Source organism: Pyxicephalus adspersus, chromosome 7 (assembly GCF_032062135.1).
Source record: "Pyxicephalus adspersus chromosome 7, UCB_Pads_2.0, whole genome shotgun sequence".
NCBI classification, from domain to species: Eukaryota; Metazoa; Chordata; class Amphibia; order Anura; family Pyxicephalidae; genus Pyxicephalus; species Pyxicephalus adspersus.
The window spans coordinates 49,841,499-49,862,973 of NC_092864.1; the positions used below are offsets into that span (position 1 = coordinate 49,841,499).

The 21,475-nt window shown below is 40.1% G+C and overlaps 1 protein-coding gene across 1 annotated transcript; it reads right to left on the reverse strand.

Moving 5' to 3' along the window:
- Window positions 1-20,416, reverse strand: NFE2L2 (NFE2 like bZIP transcription factor 2). Its single transcript, XM_072418383.1, has 5 exons — window positions 20,228-20,416; window positions 3,697-3,957; window positions 3,528-3,602; window positions 2,776-2,967; window positions 1-2,232 (listed from the first exon to the last, which is right to left on the reverse strand). Exons 1-5 carry the CDS (start codon window positions 20,267-20,269, stop codon window positions 1,045-1,047), a joined length of 1,758 nt encoding a protein of 585 aa, XP_072274484.1. The 5' UTR covers window positions 20,270-20,416; the 3' UTR covers window positions 1-1,044.
- Between the last annotated feature and the right edge of the window lie 1,059 nt (window positions 20,417-21,475).

Consider the following 21,475-nt stretch of genomic DNA (forward strand, 5'->3'; position numbering starts at 1 on the left):
TGATGTTATATGTTTTATTAATCGTCATTGGACTTGCCTAATGAAAACATATATTGTAAAAAAATTAAAGGTAAAGACAAAAAGATACTTTAATATAAAGAAGATTTCCAATTAAACGTGGCCAGCAACTAATAATGCTTAGTGTACTAAACTGAACTCTTCTGGTACATAAAATAGGATATTTTATATATTTATATAAATAGGATGTATTGCATTATTTACAGTTAGAAAATTAAGGAAAACTGGGTGCAGCTATTGAGGAAAGCTTGGCTTTCAGTGCACTGAACCTTTGATTCTCCATAGCTGGAGGGAGCGTAGTTCCTCTCCAATAAGTTGTCCAGCTAGTTTTTCTTTTTGATGACCAGTTGTTATGACATCACCATCTTACAAGCAACACAAACACATAAAGGTGTGACCCTTCCCCAGGGACTCCAATGACCTTCCATCTATGCAACCCATTATATGCTATACTAAAAAAAGCCTTCGGGTGTGAAATCTTCTAAAATCAAGTATTTCAGATTACAGGAGAAAAGTCACAGAGAAGAGTGAAGAGCACACACAATCAGAAACACTTAAAAAGTAATTTAAATTTGCTCAAAATGCCCTTGTATCTTGTATTAAATCTGAACCAGGCAAGTCATTTCTAGAAATTGGAGAACACAATTCAAAGCATGTTCTCAAATACTAAACATGGGTGACCGTTGTATACCATGAGTTTGGCATGGTAACATCGCCTGCAAGCAAAATTAATTTCACCTGCACTAATATTTCCTAGTGACAACTAAACCAATCCTACATTATTGCCTGGTCAAAAAAAAAACTGACTTAAAATGCGTTTTTAAATCCTGAGGCCTCTAAAAATAAAGTGATCTTAGTAACACGTGGACTGGCTTAACTAGGTACTTTAGTTAAAAAATATATTTCTTTATTTAATGGGGCGGAAGTGCTACAGTACAAAAATTCTAGTTCTAATAAAGCTCCCCTTAGCACAACCCATACTACAGAAGCATAGTAATTTTAAGAAGAAAAAAAAATATTTTAGATCTACTCTTTTTTTATTTCGATTTTTTTGGTTTTCGGAACAAGGAAGACACTCCCATCTTTTGTTTGTTGAAGGGAGTATTCAAGAGGGGAGTATGGCTTTCCATCCTCATCACGCAGCTTGTTGAAGACTTCCATGTACAAGGTACCGAGCTGCTTCTTCATGAGACGAAGACTGTTGTTATATTCTCCCTTCTCGGCGAGTAATTTTTCTTTCTCGTTCTTCAGGCTATCCAGATCACTCTCCAACTCCACAATGTTCTCCATTTTCCTCTTCCGGCAATTTTGGGCCGCAACCTTATTTTTTCCACGCCTGCGTATATCTCTGATGAGAGCGAGCTGGGCGTCGTTAAACTGGTGTTTGGACATCAAAATGTTGAAGTCATCCACGGGTAGGTTAACGATTTCATCGACTGAGAATGGTACGTTAAGAGCTTTCGCTCTTTGCTCGTCTCTAGTGAAACGAGCCTCCTGGCGACTTGCCATTTTGTCCTTCGTGAACGGGGTCTTACTTTGTCCAGGCCTAACAGGCAACTCCTGTGCTGGGGAGTTTTGACATTCTGTTTCGAAGGATGAATCGAGCGGTACAAAAGGTGAGAGTGAAAAAAATGCATCCTCTGTAAATGACGTTGGGAGCTCTTCGGCTGGATTTTGTTGCACAATTTCAGGTGTGCTATCCAAATCATCCATTTCAGAATCACTGTATCCAAAAGGAGTGTCGTCATAGACAGATGAGCACATAGACTGCCCAGGCGATGCAGCACAAGGACTTGTGCCAATGGAAACTCCAGAATCAGAATCATTGTATTCTGATGGATTGTTCCCGTTAAATGCTTTGCACATAGATAGGTCCGTTATATCAACAGTTTCATTTAAAAGTTTAGTAAGAGACTGGCCGGAATTGTCTGTTAAAGGCACATTGGTCACTTTGGGGTCAATAAGTGTAAATATATCATCACAAAATGATTCCATGTTAAAGGTTTGGTTTGTGTTTACGGTGGGCACATTGGATAGAAAGGAATCTGCAAAGTCATTAGTGAAAACAGGTGCGGCATTTTCAACTGGCTTTTCCATGGTACTGGTGTCTGGAACTGGACTGTGAAACATGTAACTCTGTATAGGCTCTGCCAGGGTATCTGGATTTGAATACATACTCAGGTCAGCAAAGCCATCAATCTGATTGCTGAAGCACTATATAGAAAGAAAAAAAAAGTAAAGTTAAGAAAAATGTAACCAATGGTTAGGCAATTACCCCAATTGTTGGCCAATTTATGAGCAAACATCTATCGTACAGGCCCTGTAAAGGACTCTACTCAATATCCACATCAAGTGTGAGTCAAGTGGTTAAGATAACAGATGACCTGGGTGATCCAGCAAACCTGGAATAGATCTGGCCCTGAATTGAAAAAAAATTCTATCAAATAGCAAATGATTTTTCAGAAATCCATTCCAAGTTCCCCCATGATATTCTATATTTCTCCAGAACTTTAATAAACCAGCCCTTTTTTAACTATCTGGCCATACAATGTTTGAATATTTAGCTGCCAGCATTTTAAAATGTGCAGCAGTTTTCCTTCTTACCCCCTCCCAGTGACCAGTGTTTGAGACACTTCCAGAACTGTAATATATTAGACATAATGTGGCTCACCCAATTTTATGGTTGCCTTTTATATACATCACATCTGATATTCTGATTTTGTAAGCATTTGTGTTATAGACAAAACCTGACAGTACCAATTCTGCATGTAATTCAGGAATAGACAGCAGCTCCTCCCAGGCCTGTTCCATTTGTTGCATGCTATCTGCATTAGTGGCTGTGTTCTGCAGGGGTTCTGGTGCAGGAAGCTGCTCTGTAGGGAAGAAGTTCTGGTTGACCTCTATGTTAGGATTAGGTGCAGCTGCTGTTTGGTAGGTCATTGAAGATGTCTGAAAATATACAAAGCATTTTATTTTTATGATTATACCTCACATGGGGTTTGTATATCATAAAACATATCTCTATATCAAGATATTAGGTACAACATAAATCAAAGTGTATGCCCCAACAAAGATGACTAGATCCTGCTCTCCAGGCCAACTGTTTTGTTCTATATTCTAGAACTTACCTTAAACAACTGGATAGCCCTAGTATCACACTAACAAGATTAGATTTCAGACATAAAATTCAAGGAATGGCAAGGAAAGATTATATTTCACTCGTCAGTGCATGTTGGGCAAACTGTCACTTCCCTCTTCTCAAAGAATAGCCCCAATAAGTGCTCTAAAGTGGGAATATTATAATATAAAGTGCATTTTTTATCACTAAGAAACATGCACAATATATATATATATATATTTGTATTTTACAAGGTCTCACAATAAGAAATCCTGTTAGCATGTGCTGTAACTTGTACATTATACCAATTGATCACACACACAATTAAGTACATCATGCTGATTAGAATGTAATATTTAGTCTTCCAAATCCCTCCACCCCAAATATTCACCTCATTCTGGAATGTATCAGCAAAAATGTTTAAGCATTCATCAAGCAACAGTCCTTGGCCCAGATCTGGCTTATTCTGAAATACAAAAAAAAATGTAAACATTATTGTCTTGATCCTAACAGACATGCCATACCACACTCCTTTGGTGAACAAGACGTGGACTCATTACCTGCAAGGAGTTTGTAACCACTGCAGCCTGCATGGGTGCTGGCTGCTGAATCGGGATGAATTCCCCAGTTTCCTCATCTAATTGCAGATTGGCGAATAAAGCTTTTTCTTGCTCTTTCAGAAGTTGTTCCTGATGCTCTTTTTCAAGCTTCTTCCGTTTTTCAAGCTCGTATTCTTTCTGTCTTTGGTGGTAGTCAAAAACTTCACGGCCAACACCAAGGTCAATGTCTTGTTTCCACAGGATGTCAATAAGCTCCATATCCTAAAGAAGAAATTCAAAATAGTGTCAAAGTGTGGCTCAATAGTGTCCAAAGAAAGGGCAATTATTCCCCACAGTTTCCAGATTATGTATTGACTTAGGACTTGACTTAGGATGCGTACACACATTAGACTTTTGTGGTTGGAAAGGATCTTCCACAATCGTTTCCAACAATACAAGACTAAAAGATGAGCAAGTGCGGTTCATACATTGCTGTTCTGCTCTATGGAGAGGAAAGAACAAGCAAGCAACACCCCGCTGCACGCTCTCCCCCTCACTTGTATTACAGTAGTACGCCGTTCGTGGATCCACCAGGACGCATTTATGAAGAACGACGGACGAGTACTGTACACACATCAGATTCTTGTCTGATATCAGCCCTGAGGCGATTATCTGACAAGAATCATCTGACGTGTGTACGTAGTCTTACTTTACTCAGCTCAGACTTAACAAGAGTGGACCAACCTAGTTCAACATGATAAAGAAACAATATTGAGTACTAAAGTCATTAATGCGGATAATGAACAAAGCAAAGTAATCCACAAAACTGGTAAAGCACACTGGAAAGGGTTAGGGCTCACTAAAAATTGGTCTTTATAAAAATATACCAGTTTGGAGAATTATCAATGATCTGCCTTCATCTGTAATGTATATACACATTTTATTACCCCCCCCCCATAGGCATTTATTATGATGTGATTTTATTCCCCCTCCTATTGTATGATGCTTCCCCACCTCTTAGATTGTAAGCTCTTTGGGGCAGGGTCCTCTCCTTCTCCTGTATCTGTCTGTCATTTGCAACCTCTATTTAATGTACAGCGCTGCGCAATATGTTGGTGCTACATAAGTACTGTTCAATATTAATAGTAATGATAATAATTTTCATGTCTTTTTCATGCTTAAACAGCATCTAACCCTCAGGACAAGGCAAATGGGTTTTTTTTTCTGTAATCTTTTGAAGTCACATGCCGTGTCATATGAGAGCAGTAACAATAGAGAACTATCAGAGGAACTGTGCTCATTTCATTTCCTGTCAAAATATCGTTCTGCTACACACAAAAGCCTGTATCTACCTCACAAGGAAAGATACCAATCAGTGTATTTCTAGGATGATGTAAAAGTTTGCCTTTTATTATTCTGCCCACATACAAAATTCCAGGATACAGAACGAATATAAATCTGCCAGCAAATTATTAACAAAAATATCAGCTAACCATTTCACTGAAATCTAAGAAAATATAATATATAAACATGTATGCGTACAACAGATCTCTTGTTATATGTAGGGGAACATTATACAAAGTTTGCAAAGAACAGGCAAAACACACAAAGCTTTAACACAAGGTTGAAGATCTTTATTTCAACCATGTAACTCATTTTCAAACAGATTTGTTTAAAGATAAAAATGTAAAAAAAAAAAAAAAGGATCACAATGGCTCAGTGGTTAGCACTCCGGCATTTGCAGCGCTGATTCCCAGGTTCGACTCTTAGCCAGTACACTAGCTGCATGGAGGTTGCAGGTTCTCCCTGTGTTTGCATGGGTTTTCTCCGGGTACTCCGGTTTCTTCCCACATTTCAAAAACATGCAGTTAGATTAATTGGCTTCCCCCCAAAATTGATCTTAGACTGTATTAAATACATATGACTATGGCAGAGACATTAGATTGTGAGGCCCTTTGAGGGACATTGTACTTTGTACAGGGCTGTGTAATATGTTGGTGCTTTATACTGTGTAATATTAATCCTTAACTAGCATTTTTCCATTCTCAAATAAACTTTACAAGACACTAGACTTTTAATTCCACCTTCAAACATTTAGCTCAGGCAGGGCTTTTCTACAATATGCATTTGTATGAAGATGAAGGGGATCATGTGGGGTCTGCATGTCTAGAAATACCTGGCTATCATTACACAATGTTCCTACTGGTAACCTGGGTATTATTAAATTCAAGGTGTACAGTCCGAGTCTAGAACTTTAGCAGTTAAAAGAGACCGCAAAGAGATTGCAAATGTTTTAGATGTCCCAAGCACGGATGTCTCCTTTTATTAAACCTTTATATACAGTTAGGTCTATAAATATTTAGACAGAGACACCTTTTTTCTCATTTCGGTTCTGTACATTACCACAATTAATTTTAAATTAAACAACTAAGGTGAAGTTGAACTACAGACTTTCAGCTTAAATTCAGTGGGTTGAACAAAAAGATTGCATAAAAATGTTAGGAACCAAAGCTTTTTATTACACAATCACTTCATCACTTGGACCTAACTGTATTTCCAGCTATGTGAAAAATTATTAAGCAACCAGCATTTTAAATTCATTTGGGTCATACAGAGCTTTCTAGGGCTAAAATGTACTATAACTAGAATACTGTAATTTGCAGGTTTTGTTAGAAATGTGAAATGGTAAATTGTTTAATTTATAACACCCATCAGAAACACGTGTGACAATGCTGAGGCATAATTGGAAGACTGACAGATTGTTGTCACCTTATAACAAGTACACAAACTAGTGACTTCATGTGAAGATCACCAGCTACAAAAACTTAAGATTTTGAAACAAATGAAGCAAAAAAACAATTTTACTGACTGGGTTTAAATATATTTATAATTTCTCATCAACTCTTTTAACAAAAACAAGTGTGATGTATACTATAACAGTAGAACAGGGATTGCGGTGTGTAGTATATTTGTAATACATTAATAAACCATTTAGTATTTTAAAGATGAACTTGTTATTGACTAAACACATAATGTGGGCTGGGCTGTCAATGAAACCTGAGAGTGAGCATTCCATACTGGATTCCACAAATGTAGAACTCCCCATCCCATTACATACACAGGTTTAAGTTACATTCATTAATGCAACAAGCAAAGATAACTTTACAAAGTTCCACTGTAAAAATGTGTGACCAGGCAGGGCTTTATTGCAGAAAGGGACAGGCAATGTCTCTTCTGTAATAAGCATTCTTACCCGCCTGATCGCTCTGTGGATCGGTCAAAATTGCATGCACAGCCGAGTGTTTGTTACCAGGATGCCCGGAAATCACAGCTGCCGCTGCCAGGATTGATTGAACTCCTGCGTGGGAGGTTTGTCATCCAGCTCAGCCAATCAAGATAGCTGAAGCTCACAAACAGGAGGAGGAAGATAATGGCTGCACACTTTGATAGAACGGGGACAGACAAGTATAGCGAGGATTAGCTCTGTCTTAGGTTCTCCACTATATTATGGGGATTTAGGACACATCTTACACAGAGTGGAGGGTTGTATTGTATCTAGATAATAAAACTTTAATTTTCCCTAGTTTAGTTCTGCTCAGGTATAAAAAAAGGTGAATATACACACACATTTTTGATAAAAATAAACTACTTTAAATCATCAGTGCTCAGTTTGAGATAGGTCGTATATTGTGGCCCTGACATCAAAAGTCTGCACAGGATAATCGGTGAATGTTATTCTACTGAAACCTGTCAGGGACAGCAGACACAAGAGATGGTCAGTGGTTACCAAAATACAACAAGAGACTGTAAACCTAATATAGAATTTGTTGGAGATTTTAGGGCCACGCAACAAGTGCCAAAGTATCACATGTGGACCTAGCCCTCAGGTTGGGCACCAGGACTATATATAAATATACAAATATATAAAATTAAAAATGTTCTAAAAAGTTCAGCTAAAGCAGTTTGTATCAGACTTGCATCTGGAGAAGTTTTTTGTATGCTGTATAAAATGGCTTTTAATTGACTGTAAACAAATGTTCTATAATCTCTGATGGTTTATTCACAGCAGCACTCAGGAAATCATTCTCGGATTACATTATGCCACTACAAACTAAAGCTTCCTGAAACAAAGATAATACGCTCTACCCCCCCAATGGAATCATTTCAGGACAGGTACCTTTTAATTTTATAGCATGACGGGAGAATTATTCCTAAGCAACTGAAGTTGTCACATAAGTAAATCTACAGAGACTTGTTATGACAACTCAGTAATGGCATAACGAGCTCTTTGCACGCTGTTTTCAGATGTTTTTACAAGACCTGTTCACTATTGAAAGAGAATGACATTATCATGCTATAAGTAGGGTTATGGAGTTTATTGTTGAACACTCCTGCACATTCAAGAAGTAGGTGTGTACTAATATTGTAATATTAGGGCCTAAAGAGTACACCTATCATTTAGAAAAAAAATGTAAGCTTCTCTTGGATACAACATTTTTTTTGTATCCCAAAAGGGAATAGAAAGGTTAAAACCCTTAGCAATATATTTCTAGGTTGCTTGGAATTTATCCTAAATGGGCTCAACTTGCTTTACTTCATTCATACTCAACCAGACCCTCACACCTTTTGATAAACCTTACCCATATGCAATGTGTATCATTAGGTTTAGCAAAATCATTTTTATCAATTTTCCCAGCTCAGAAAGGTTTGACAAGTCACCCATAGATGTGAGCCCCTCTCGATTCTAGTCTATACAATACTGAAAACCGTCAAGTGAACATCTGTAGCACACCATTACCATTACATAAGGTTACGCTCTGCTGTTGCTCTTTAGAAGACCTGCGTGTAATTAAACTCAAATCCTAAAACTGTAAGGTAATCTGAGCACACAGACAAGGCTTCCTAGTAACCCCAGTATCCAGTGTCAGGATGAGAACCAGGTAAACACAAACTGCGTGGCACACCAAACCTTAAAGGCCCTCTATTAATATTACACACAAGACATTTGTAAGCACATACAGTTTTTTTTTTTTTTTTTAAGAGCCCCAAACACTTTGACGCTTGAGTGTGCAAATTCTGACCTTGTCTGATGGCTGGGAGCCTGGTGTCACTTCTTTCTAAATGATTGGTCAGTGAGACCACTTATCAGTAGTTCCCTGCTATACATGATACTTAGGATATCTTCCTTGTCTGGGGGGGGGGGGGGGGTCAAAGTGCCTAGAGCAATGGTATCCAACCAGGGTTCCTCCAGAGGTTGCTAAGGGCTCCTTGAGCAATTTGTGCCTCTCATGTCAGTTTAACTAACACCAATTACCTTTTGGGCTATCTGTAAGACTGAAATTCTACTCATTGACCACCACACTAATATACTATGAGGTAAAGTAATTATAGCAGGGATTCCCTTAAGACCTGAACATTTTTTAAGACCGCCCCCCTTCTTAAAAAGGTAAAAAAAAAAGCCTGGCTTAGAACAATATATGGGGAGAACATATAAATTTCAAGGGCCCTATTACAAGTGCAGTATGGGGCCAAGAAAATGAGAATAAGGTGTATTTAACAAGTAGAATGAGCAAAGCATTGAAGTGGGCCCATCGTTGTAGCCAAAACCATACCTACATAGAGGGAAATATACTAACCTTTTCAGCAGCTCTCAACCTGAAAGTTTGCTACACATGTTGCCCCTGCCATATAGACGGATTCCTGTAGCGATATAAAAGGCAAGAGAGAAGCCGCAGAATACATTGGGGAATCAGATATTCAACACATCTGAAAGCCTGAGATATGTGTAGCAACCAGGGAGCAGCAAAGTACAGGACTCAGCAACCAATGAAAATCCATCTTATGTTGGTCAGGTGTCAGGACAGTGAATTCTAATTGGCAGCCGTAGACTATCTGACTTATTTAGTGACTAAACCTGAATCTGGTTGTTGTGAGTAACAAGGCCCACACATCTTTCCATATGCATCCATAATAAGGCAATAATACTTTCAGTCTTGCACTAGAACACATCTCTGACCTCTTACTTTGACCTTGTACAGCTCTTGTAAAACAGCTTTCTGCCTTACAGACACAATCACCAGCCACTGCCAAAGGACAAAATGCAAACTGTATTCTTTAGGTTCATAACATATGACATATTACATAATCCCTGCTCAAAATGAACATTATCTTACACATGTTACAGATCAATGAGACTTTTTATTGCTGGTTGTCCTATGTCCTCGCTATACACGTGTCTATACTGCTGCCATATTACAATGCAGGGTTAGGGAGTTCAGGACACAGACATATTTATATGGGAACATGGCGTCAAGTTATACAGCTGAGTCTTTTATAAATATGTCCCAATGTTTTACTTTCGCAAACAATCACAGTAAGCAAAATGCTGCAAATATTTTTAAAAAAGCTTTACAAAAAAACACACACACTAAATCAGCTTGTATGATAAGGTCTGCATACACTCCTTAGAATTGTGCTTTTATCCCTTTTAGCAAAATTCCATTCAGTTCCATAAAAAAAGCAGCCAACTGGATTTCAGCTGTCATTTTACCCCCACCATTGGTCAGAAAAAGAAACAAGAGAACCTTATGGGAAATGCTACATTTCTTTTCTACTTCTATAGAATAACTGTGCAGCCATGTATTATAAAGCTGGCTGTATCCCAGAATAATGTCCTGTAAAGGTAGGAAGCTGGCATGGGATTCAACATCTACCCTATGACATGAATATTTGTTGGGTGGACTAACTCTTTAAATGATGCTGTGCTTGTGGCACCTAAAACATTCAATTACTCCATAAAACTTCCAAGCTCTCTGTGAACTTCCACTGCTTGGAAAAGTCCGAAGTTTTGTAGAACTCAGTAAGGCTACACAATAGCAAGGAGGCTGAACCCAAAGCAATGGGATGTTTGAATTAATGATCCCTTTGTCTTTAGAAACACAAGAGCCCGGTGTATGATGAAGCTTGTGCTGAGTGACCGAGGAGCAGTGATTCATCTACTAATTATTGGCGTCTCCTCGGAGTGTAATAACGGCTTACAATTTAATTACACAAGACAACAAAAATATTACAGCTATAAACAAAAGATGAAGCTGAATGCAGTGTAAAAATGTGCTGTATATACTCAAAGCTAAATAATTAAAAAAAAATAGATCCTGCAAACACCATCAGATGATTATCAGTTCAAAGAAAAAGTAATATTCCCTACCTATGTTTACTTTTTACAACTCAGAAGACTGCCATGTCTGTTTACTTTGTATACATTCAGTTCTTGGAAAGTTAAAGTACAAGGGGAGGGTGCAGCTTATGTACAGACTGTTCATATACATTTCCTTTATGGTGCCTTAGCAAAACTCTGCAAAAAATAATAATTTTATGTGGGAAGCCTTTCATGGGCTAATGTTAGAAGGGTTAAACCACCAGTTTAAAGCTTAAATTCAGTTAGATGTAAAAGACACAAATTAAAGCTGATCTCTGGGCAGAAAGTTATCCACCTTCCACAAAGTCCCACCTACCACCTCCAGCTAACTGCTACGTGAAAAACAAAAAACTCCTTCCTGCTCTTTTTACTACCAGGTCAGGTCCTTAGGTGTGTCCACACCACTTTTTATAAAAGCTCACCAAGGCTGGAGAGGATACACTTTTATCAGTAAACCTGGGTGATATAGCAAACCTGAAATGGATTTCTTAAAGCTATTTGCTAGCAAATGTTTTCAATCCTGGGCCAGATCCATTCCAGTTTTTTTGGATCACCCAGGTTCACTGATAAAACTGTATCCTCTCCTGTCTTGGAGAGCTTTATTAAGTCAACAGAATGTTGACTATATGTGTTGAGGTCAATAGCAGAGTAGACCAGAAGATATCATTATGGGGGACAAGTGGGGACTGGCAGGTGGACACCATTGCAGCAGTGTATCAGCCTTTCTCCAACTTGCATGCAGCTCTGTTAAGGGGCCTGTTTATGTTTATTTATGGTTTTGGCCAATTTAAAGAAAAGATAAAATCTGTTTTTAGATAAGTATTATTTATTTCTGTGTCTTGTTTGGGAGACCTTTACTTCCTGTTCTAATGAACACAAACTAAGAGAAAATCTCGGCAGCTGCCCCACACTTACCTTAGTGGTTTTTACATTCCTGTGTGCAAGGCTCATGGTGGCTACAACAGCAACAGCTCATTTCAAAACAGCCATCATTGCAAACTAAATAGTATGTTTTGCATGGCTAAATGTCTACATATCAAACATATCAGGAACGCAGGGAGACTCATGTAAATATACTTATTTTTTGCGATGAGCTCTGGATATTGAGGCTTCTAATATTCACCAATGAACGGGAATGCTTTTAAATATTTACTCCAATAACCAATGTTATTGTCACGCCTGATTACAGCAGAGAGATATAGCTGCACCTTCCCAGAAGCCTGGTAAATATATTTTTACCAATAATTAACACTTCTTACATATTTAGCATTAACTAGGGGCCAACTGCATTGAACATCCACCTCCTATGAGTAGACATGTTGAGATGCACTGTACCGTGTCACATACCGCTCCTCAACAATGCTGCATTTTTACCCAATGCACACCAATGCAGCATGTTGGATTTTTGTTTGTTACTTTTTATGTGTTCTTGTGCTGGGATTAACAAATTCCTAAAAAGTTCCTAGTCTAGAAAACTAATGTAGTTGCATCTAAGGCTGCACTATAAACATTTGATGCTGGCTGATGTATTATATGGTGGCTCTCTGGAAAATCCTGTTACTTTATAGAGCCAAACTGGGGAACTGAAAATCTAGCATTATTATCTTTGTCCCAAGGTAATGGGACTGTTTGAGTAACAAGGAAATGCTCTGTACTCTTGTCTTCCAACAACTTATAAAGGGATAATACCCCCTGAAATGCCATGGTCAAAAACCACAGAACACAGAAAATATCATCAATAAGATGATGCCTCAGGGGATTTGTACTAGCAGTAAATCCCCCAAATTTACAGACATATGACAAGGAAACTTAGGAAGGAATAAAGACACTAAAGTAGCAAAGCACAGCTATTATAAGCAAAACCTTGTGCTAGTCACAGGTTTACTGAGAACAATTCCTGTCCTTACTATGAACGCCGAAAAAGCATTTAACTACCCCAAAAGGCCAACTGAGACCATTAACAGCAGCAGGGATCCTCAACTCCATTCTGCAAGAGCCAGGATTTTTAGTAGTCATTTCACAGATAGGAGAATGACTGCTTATACCAAAATCCTGGTAAGGGCTGGAGTTGGGGACAGTCCTTCAGGAAGTTACACAATAAAAAAGTGAAAAATGAATGAGAATGTTATCCACTACATCACTGCAATGTCATTCTGTTTCCTCTTACAGGCCATTTTGATACGGCTTTTTAATAATAAACCACAATCAATAACATGTTCAAAGTCAACTTCTTATCTTGTACTGTGTGATACATGCTGGGTCACAATGTGTTGATTCCACAAATATGGAAAAGCTGAAATTTATAACTTCCTTTTTAAAGATCAGAAAGTTTATAAGTGAATACAAATCACATAAAAGGAAACAATTCTAAAGTGTAAAGCTGCGTACACACTTGCAATTTTTGTCGTTGGAAAGGATCTTTCATGATCCTTTCCAACGACAAAGGACTACACGATGCATGAACGAGTGCTGTACATACAGCACCATTCTGCTCTATGGGGAGGGAAGGGGGAGAGCGACGGAGCGGCACCCTGCTGCGCGCTCTCCCCCTTCCTTTGCATTAGGATCGGTCGTCGTTCATCGTCCGTGGATCCGCCAAGACGGTCGTTCAGACGATGGACGACGCCGACTGTACATACACCAGATTTTCGCCCGATATCTGGCCGATTATCGGGCGAGAAAAATCTGACGTGTGTACGCAGTTTAAGTAAAACAAACCAGTCACTGATACCTTCCTATGTTTCCTTGCTATTCTGTCACACTCTGGAACCCCCAAACCTCCCTGTCTTACAGCATATTAATAAGTATTTCTAACCTCTCATTACGTTAGGGAATAGTTAAAAATCATTCTCAGTTTTTCTTTGTGCACCACCATTGTGGGATTTTTCTTTTAGCCCTATAGACACAGCAGGAGGTGTAAGGAATCCTCTCAAATACAGGGAAACATTTAGTGCAGGTTCAGACCTGTCTTTGGATCGAGCGATCGTGCCATGCTTCAGGCGTCTGGCAACTTGCCAACGACTCAATGACCCCTACCACCATGCTGGTTCTTATAGAAGTCTGTACATTAGACAGCTATAGGCACCGGTACTGTACCACTCACTGCCACCCCCATTCATTCTCAATGGGGTTGCTGCGGGGTACTTCCCGGGGGAATAATTAATTGAGAATACGAAGTGGGTACCACAGCGCAGCCTCGTGGTCAGTCTGAACATAGCATTATTCCTAGGGATTGTTCACACTGGTGCTGCAATAGACTGCGGGTTCCTAGCGTTCTATCTGTATATGATAGAAATGAATGAAAGCAATTAAGGAGAATTTTTTTAATTGACATTTGTTAAGAAGTGGTTAATTTGGTTTGTGTCACATCAGTTTTAATGCTAACCATCACCATAGACATGAATGAAAATGCTTTCTAAGTACTTTCCAAACAAGGTTTTTCGAGCAGTTGAAAGGCATTTTGAAAATGTTTGGGAGGACAAAGATGGCTCAATACCATGTTTTTCTTTCCTATTAGCCTCCATTTCCTGATGGATTGCAATTGCAACACTAGCAAAACTATCCTGTAACAGTTTTATAGCTTTTTTTAATAATGCTCAAAAACTTCAGGCAACTGCATGCAAATGTGATTGAATGCTTAGATATTCATTGTATGTGTCTGGTCAGGGTTACCTGAACCACAACTTTACTGTCCTTGTGAACAAGCCCTTAGACAGTTGCACTGGAACAGGTGGCCCCATTAGAAGAACTGCCCTCAGCTTTGCTGAACATTTTAGTGTAGGTTGATTCTTAACATTTTTTTCTTGGTCTAGTTAAATGAAACTTGTGCAATAGAACACTGCTGTTTGCTGTCTCTGCTGAAGCCAGATGTAGAGAAAAAAGTCTGCCCTTTGTAGAGGGAGTGGAAGGAAGTATATGGTGGTGGGATGGTTGTGCAAGAGCCAGAGCAGTCCCAACAACTCCCTGCTGTGCACAGAGTGTGTAGGAGCTCACACGCAAAGGGGAAGGGATCCTTCAAGGGGGCTGCAGACATCCAACCAGCAACGACATGCTCAATCCGTATGCTGTGCAGCCTTCCATTGGTTTCTAGCAGGGATCAGAGGAATCATACAGCAGCACTGTGGCTGTAATATCTGAAGGCATTTTTACACACTTTACAAACAAAAGGTAAATTTACGTTGCAGCTTTTAAAAAGGAATATACAATAAATTTGCATTACACATTCAATACACATTTCATACTGGCTTAGTATTAAACTGTATTTAAACTTCACCAAGACTATATTTATAAATAAAGACAGATAAACATTTAACTCATTTATTAAACAAAATCGGCTCAGGTGAAAATTTAGCATCAATACATAGCATGTCCTACTACTTTAATTACTACTTTGTTTAGTGATCCTCCATATCAAGTTCAACTTTGAGCTATTCTTTGGAAGCTTTATACAAGAAAGCAACATGATATTCTGGCATAGGTCCTATTGTATTGCATTTGAATGAGTCACATGATATAACATTTCTCACACCAATCATTATGTATATATTAATCAATAAAAATACATTTTTCATCATTTGCCATATATGTGAGCTTTTGTTTTAAAGTAATTCACAGCGCAAAATAGCCACCATCTAAACCAGACTGTCTCAACATTTTTAACATGAAGGAACCCTTAAAATACCAGGAAAAAAACAGGAAACCCTCGATAGAATTACTATACCCACAGTACATTAGCACGGTGGTCAGTGGGAAGAATGTCACCCTTACAGATAACCAAAAAGATCATTGGTGTCTCAAACTGCCCTGAGAGGCAGAAACTGCTCATTGCTCAGGGAACTCCTAACAACCTTTGGAGGATCCCTGCTTGATAAACTCTGCTCTACACAGAGAGGAGGATGCCATGCTCATCAAAGTAGTTGGATGTTCAGTCTATGCGGGTCAATTATACCAGAGAAATACACGGTCCATTCTCCATTACACTGCACAGTGCTAAGTTCAATGAAGCAGAAGGAGCTCTGAGATTGAAGGACGGACAATTAATGCGACCGATTGGGTGGAAAGCCCAGTCATGACCTTTCATTCCATGTACTGTCCCATCTTTGAGTGCAAAGCTGGTGAAGTGCAGAGCACATTTGTTTGAGCTTTTTAAGACCTCTTTGAGACATGTGGTCTAAAACTGCTTGGTTAGTGCCACCTGGGCACCCCTATATGTGCCTGTGGCCTCCACCTCAGTGTTTTGTTTTGAGGATCAATGCAGTTGTGGTGGTGTTCAATGCTTCGCAAGGGATTATAGACCATATCTACTCCATTGGAAACAATTGCAACGTAACTGCAAAGCGCTCACGTTCAACCACAGCTCACTACGGTTAGAACAAGTTTCCATTCATGTCAACACAAGTAGACGGCCACTCAAGGTTGGCCAGTGAATACACGCTGTGTCCCGGAACTGCACCACAACAACACAAACACAACCATTTGCACAAAACAGTTCCCATAACACAACTTTATCCATGAATCACTATGTCTTGGGCTCCCGTGTACTTAGTTCTTATATTGCTCTCAGGAACAATTAAACAAGTGACAGCAACCACTATGGACAAAGACGCAAGTTAGCAGTAGCCACAGTAACGGGAAGCTGCCCATGTGGTACAGACCTTGGCAATATATTATTTAACCTATATCATGTCATCTAGGCTAATCTTTTCCACCTGGGGAATATGGGAAAAGTGTTAGCTACTCAGGTGCCTTAACAAATCTGCAGAAGGGTCGGGATTGTATTTGCCAATAACAAAACGGTTAGCAATACAACGCTCTTTGGTATAGACTGCAGTTTAATTTACAAATTTGCCTTATCGGGTTCCTCATTTTTCCCCTTAAAAAATTCTTATGAAATTACTATATAAAACCTGTTTTAATTACAAAGGAAATAATGGTCCAATCTATATCTATAACAGTGGACCAATTTGTAATTTTAGCTACCTGATACTTCTAAACTCCCACAGAGATCAGAGCCAATTCATCTACAAGGCAACAACCCAGGCAGAGGACCCAGCTTCAACCTGCATTCTCCTACAATAAACCACAGGCATAGTCCATTTGGCCATCACTGTGCACCCTCACATTCCATGGGAGAATAGCACCTAGTCTTAATGCATTTAGTAAGTTTGTATCTGATGACAGAGGTCATTGAAAATTGGCTGCGGCTTCTCCATGCAGTAAACTTCTGGGGCTGGATGATTCGTTTTTGAAGATCGGTTTAATGAAAACAGAAATGGAGATGGTGAACCACAATAATTATTATTGATTTGTTTATTGTAATTTGTTTTGCTGGGTTGTTTAGAAACTACCATGTCTGAGGTATGTTTTCATGCCAACGTTCTGTAAAGCCAGCAAATCGTTCTACCAGGTAACCAATAAATTGGCCACCAGGGATTCAGTAAACAACATTATGAAGAACACAGACCAACACTAACCAATTTTATAGTTCAATACTTCTTGTGACAGCGACCCGGAACATGTGTGCAGACATTGGAATGATCTCTGATTTGCATATTTATTTCATGCTGGAGGCTGAGAATGGAATGGAGTCAGGCTACAAGTATTTTGACAAAGACGGGCCAACAATGGCTTCCTCCATACTTCCTCAGTACATATTTACTATGACAGCATACAGCTGACACTGAACACCTCCTACACCCCTCCCAAAGGAAGAAGGTTTTGTGGCCAATAAAAAGTAACAGGGGTGTTTTTTTCCTTTTTACATCTCTTTGCCCCATACCTTGGTTAAAAATACCTTTAAAACTTATCTAAAAGTTGTATGGGCACTTTGCCAGCCGCTTGGTTACTCACACCCAATGCTGGTTGTAAAGAACCAACATCTGCACCTGGCGGCAGTAGGTGGTACTACTGGCACTCACCACGGCCCTGAATTATTCTCTTATCTGCCAACAAGTTCCATGTAGCGTCAGAGGCAGCGATTCCCTGGTGTGAGGAAGTGGCAAATGCACCACAACCTCATGGCCAGTGTCGACTTTGCCTTAGGCTCGTATATTCAGACCGGCCATGGGGTTGCAGTGCAGATACTGCTTCCTCGTACAAGGGAACCACTGCTTTGACTCTACATGTAGCTTCTCCGGGTGGCAGCCCCATGAAGAATGAATACCGGCGGCAGCGAGTGGTATGGCTCTGCCACCAGCTGTCAAATGTGCAGCCGCTGTGGTGGAAATGACTGGGAAGGTGCCATTGCCGGGAGCCATGTGCGATTGCTCGAACCCAGATCTAAACCTTGTCTGTCCTTGAAGACATAATGAGATCCAAGGTGAAGGTTACAGACTGACAATGATTATAAATAACCATCCGCCATCATATAAGGTTCAGGTAATTACCGATCCTTCTCCCTGGCACTGCAAATACCAGCGACCCCTCACACTTATATTTGTATCTGTGAACAAAAAGTACAACTGACTCCAGATAACTTTTTATTGACAGAATCCTTGAAATATCCTTCAGAAACCCGCAGAAATCTCTGTGTACCCTTCCCACACAACATACAATTTTAGGTTATCTTTTTCCGATAAAAGCAGGACCGCTCCCATGTCGCTGTACAGTGCTCAGCTCAATGTCACCAAGAAGATAACACTAATAGGAACATACTAATAAGAACATACTATGAGCTCACATGGAGGATCTCTCATTTCTGGCCCATGTATTTAGATTCTCAGAATGTGACACACCGTCATATATACAGAAAGCAATGTTATGTCACACAGATTACATAAAATGACATAAAGCCAAATACACGGATTACAAACTTAGACTGCAGAATAACACGGGGTCCTTTATTATTAAACGGTATTGATATAGTGCCAACATATTATGCAGCGCTGTACATTAAATAGGGGTTGTAAATGACAAACACAGTGACACAGGAGGAGGAGAGGACCCTGCCCAGAAGAGCTTACAATCTAAGAGGAGGGGGAAGCGGCACACAATAGGAGGACCTGGTCCCTGATTGGCCCCCAGAACCCCCTAAGGAGCCCCCGGGTGACTCTGCACATTCAGTTACAAGGAGAGAGGACATGCAAACTCTGACCATTCCAACCCCAGCATTCACACCTCAGATCTGACTACAGAGATCCACAAACACATCATACAATTCACGGGAGGTGTGACATCAAATCATCGGTTATAACACGGTCCCATATCATGATATCAAACAGCCAGCACACTGGCTCCGACTCATCCAGCAAGGGTGAAAGACAACATGCCAGCAACCAATAGGAATTCACCTTCCATTTACTAGACTTCTGGGATCTGAAATGTGATTGGTTCCTGTCAGCCAATCACCAGCCTGGAATGACCACTTGAGTGCCAGATTTATAAAAGTTTGCTAACAAACTTTGTACTTATTATGAAATAAACCCCCTGTGCATACAGTAAATATTCCTGCAATATTAATACACATGACAATATAAGTTACCAGAAAACACCCCCGATCAAAGACCTTGCAATGCTGGAACTTTTAGACAGGGGTTCTGTTTAGGTCCTGGTGCCCAGAAATGAATGTGAAGGAAAAAATAAAAAGCTGGGTTGTCACTATAAAAGGAAGGGACAGGAAACCTTCCAATGGGGACACAACTTCCAGTCTATGACTTAAGTTTGGATCTCTTCCTTCAGTATTTTATTTTTTGGCCTATATGCAGAGCACATAGACAAGGAAAAGCCACCATCACAGCCCCCACCATGTTTATTTGGGACTCAGAGTAGATATTAAGGGAAATTCTCCAGAGCGGACCCAGTTCTAGAAACAGATGAGAGTCCCAGAGAGGTGAGGTAGGGCCTATACGGGGCTATGAGATCCGGGCCAGTACCCCAGATCATGCTCCATTCTCCTCCACATAGGAGACGTTGTCCATAGGGGGGACATCTGTCCAATTTCCTGCCATATAACCTCCCAAGAGGCCTCATTTTACAGTAATTTGTTAATTTTTTTATTTGTTTCTTTGATGAATATGGGAACAATTTGATCTTCCATTAATGAGCACATGGCTGTCGGAGATCTGTAAGCCTCAATTTTGATTGTAGGTTGGCCATACACCGGCAGACAAGCCCGTCGGCCAATCATTAAACTACATTGTGAGCCAGATCTGATCTCCAAGTTTGTTTGTCAAAAGCAGAGGAAGATACTTTTATTGCATCATCAGTAACATTGTATAATGTATGGCCAGCAGCCTGCCTGATCACGTGACGGCTCCAGCAATCATTGCCATGGCGTCCGTGTATGACAGCTCCCCCTCCCTCACAAGTCTGTACAGAGGTAACAGCTCGGCCCCGCCCCCCAGGTGCCCACCTCACCTGCATTGAGTGCTTGGCGGGGGGTAACTCTACTTCCATCATGATGTGCCCTGGCCCCGGCCGGGTGTCTCCTCTCTGTGGTGGTCTCAGTATATATGCCGCTTTTTCCGTGTTCTTCTTCTATTCTTCCCGGCCGGTGACTCTTTATTCCCCCTCTGTTCTCAACACAGTCCCGAGCAATATGACGGGAAAGTACGGCGTAACACTGCCAAAGTCACCAGTCACTCCCACCAGCCAATGGAGAAGCTCCGTTCTCCGAGCCACGCCCTGCTGGCTGACAGACACATCACGATGTGATAGGCGGAGTCAGTCGTCTCCCACGAGTTCTAACCACGCCCACTTCCAGTAACCTCTTTGGAGCCGGATTCTGGTCCGTCAGATGGGTGAGTGAGGAGTTTTCAGAACTAGGAAAATACACAATACCATGAATAAAGCATTATTATTTCATTTTTGTGTGCATTATATTCATTAAGGAGAGAAAACAAATAGCAATAAAGGAATCAGAACAGAGGAAAAATGTGTTAGTACACTGAGGAAGAATAACTTCATTAATAATTCACAAAATGGTGACAGAAGGTTGTCAGGAGCTGCACCTGAGTCATGTGACCATCGCTTTTAAATCCCATTGGTCACTTTTTGAAAGTAAAATAGGCCAAACATATAAATATCCCACCATCACATAGTAAATAGGAATAAATGTATTGCTACCTTTCTGCCCCAAACCTTTTATTTTTGTGCTGTTGTCATAGGGACGGGAAGTGGGAACAAATTGTAAAGGACACCCAGTGCCATGGACATCACCGTGTCACCATGTTGGCCTGTACTCACAATACCATTATTGTATATGACAGCACTGGGGCCCCAGAGAGAAGGAAGGGCCCCAGAGCATCAAATTGTGATCAGCCAGTAGACATATTGACACCTGTCTTGTATACGGAGAATTTCTCCTAAAGCAGCTGTAAAAAAAGCATTTCGCCATAGAATAAACTTACCTGCCCCAATGCGGGCACCATTATCTTGACCCGGTCCCAGGCTGGAATATTGTGATATAAACCTGGCATTGTACACGGAGCTACACAACTATGTGATCATTGGGAAAACAAAAACAGGCAGTACGTTTTGTTGCAGAAGGCATACCTACCTCTTCTGCAAAATCCTAATTTATTTCTTTCCTACATCACACTAAACTCTTCGGTGGGTGTTAAGCTTTTGCCATAATCACCAGGTGAGCGCGACATACTTACCTGT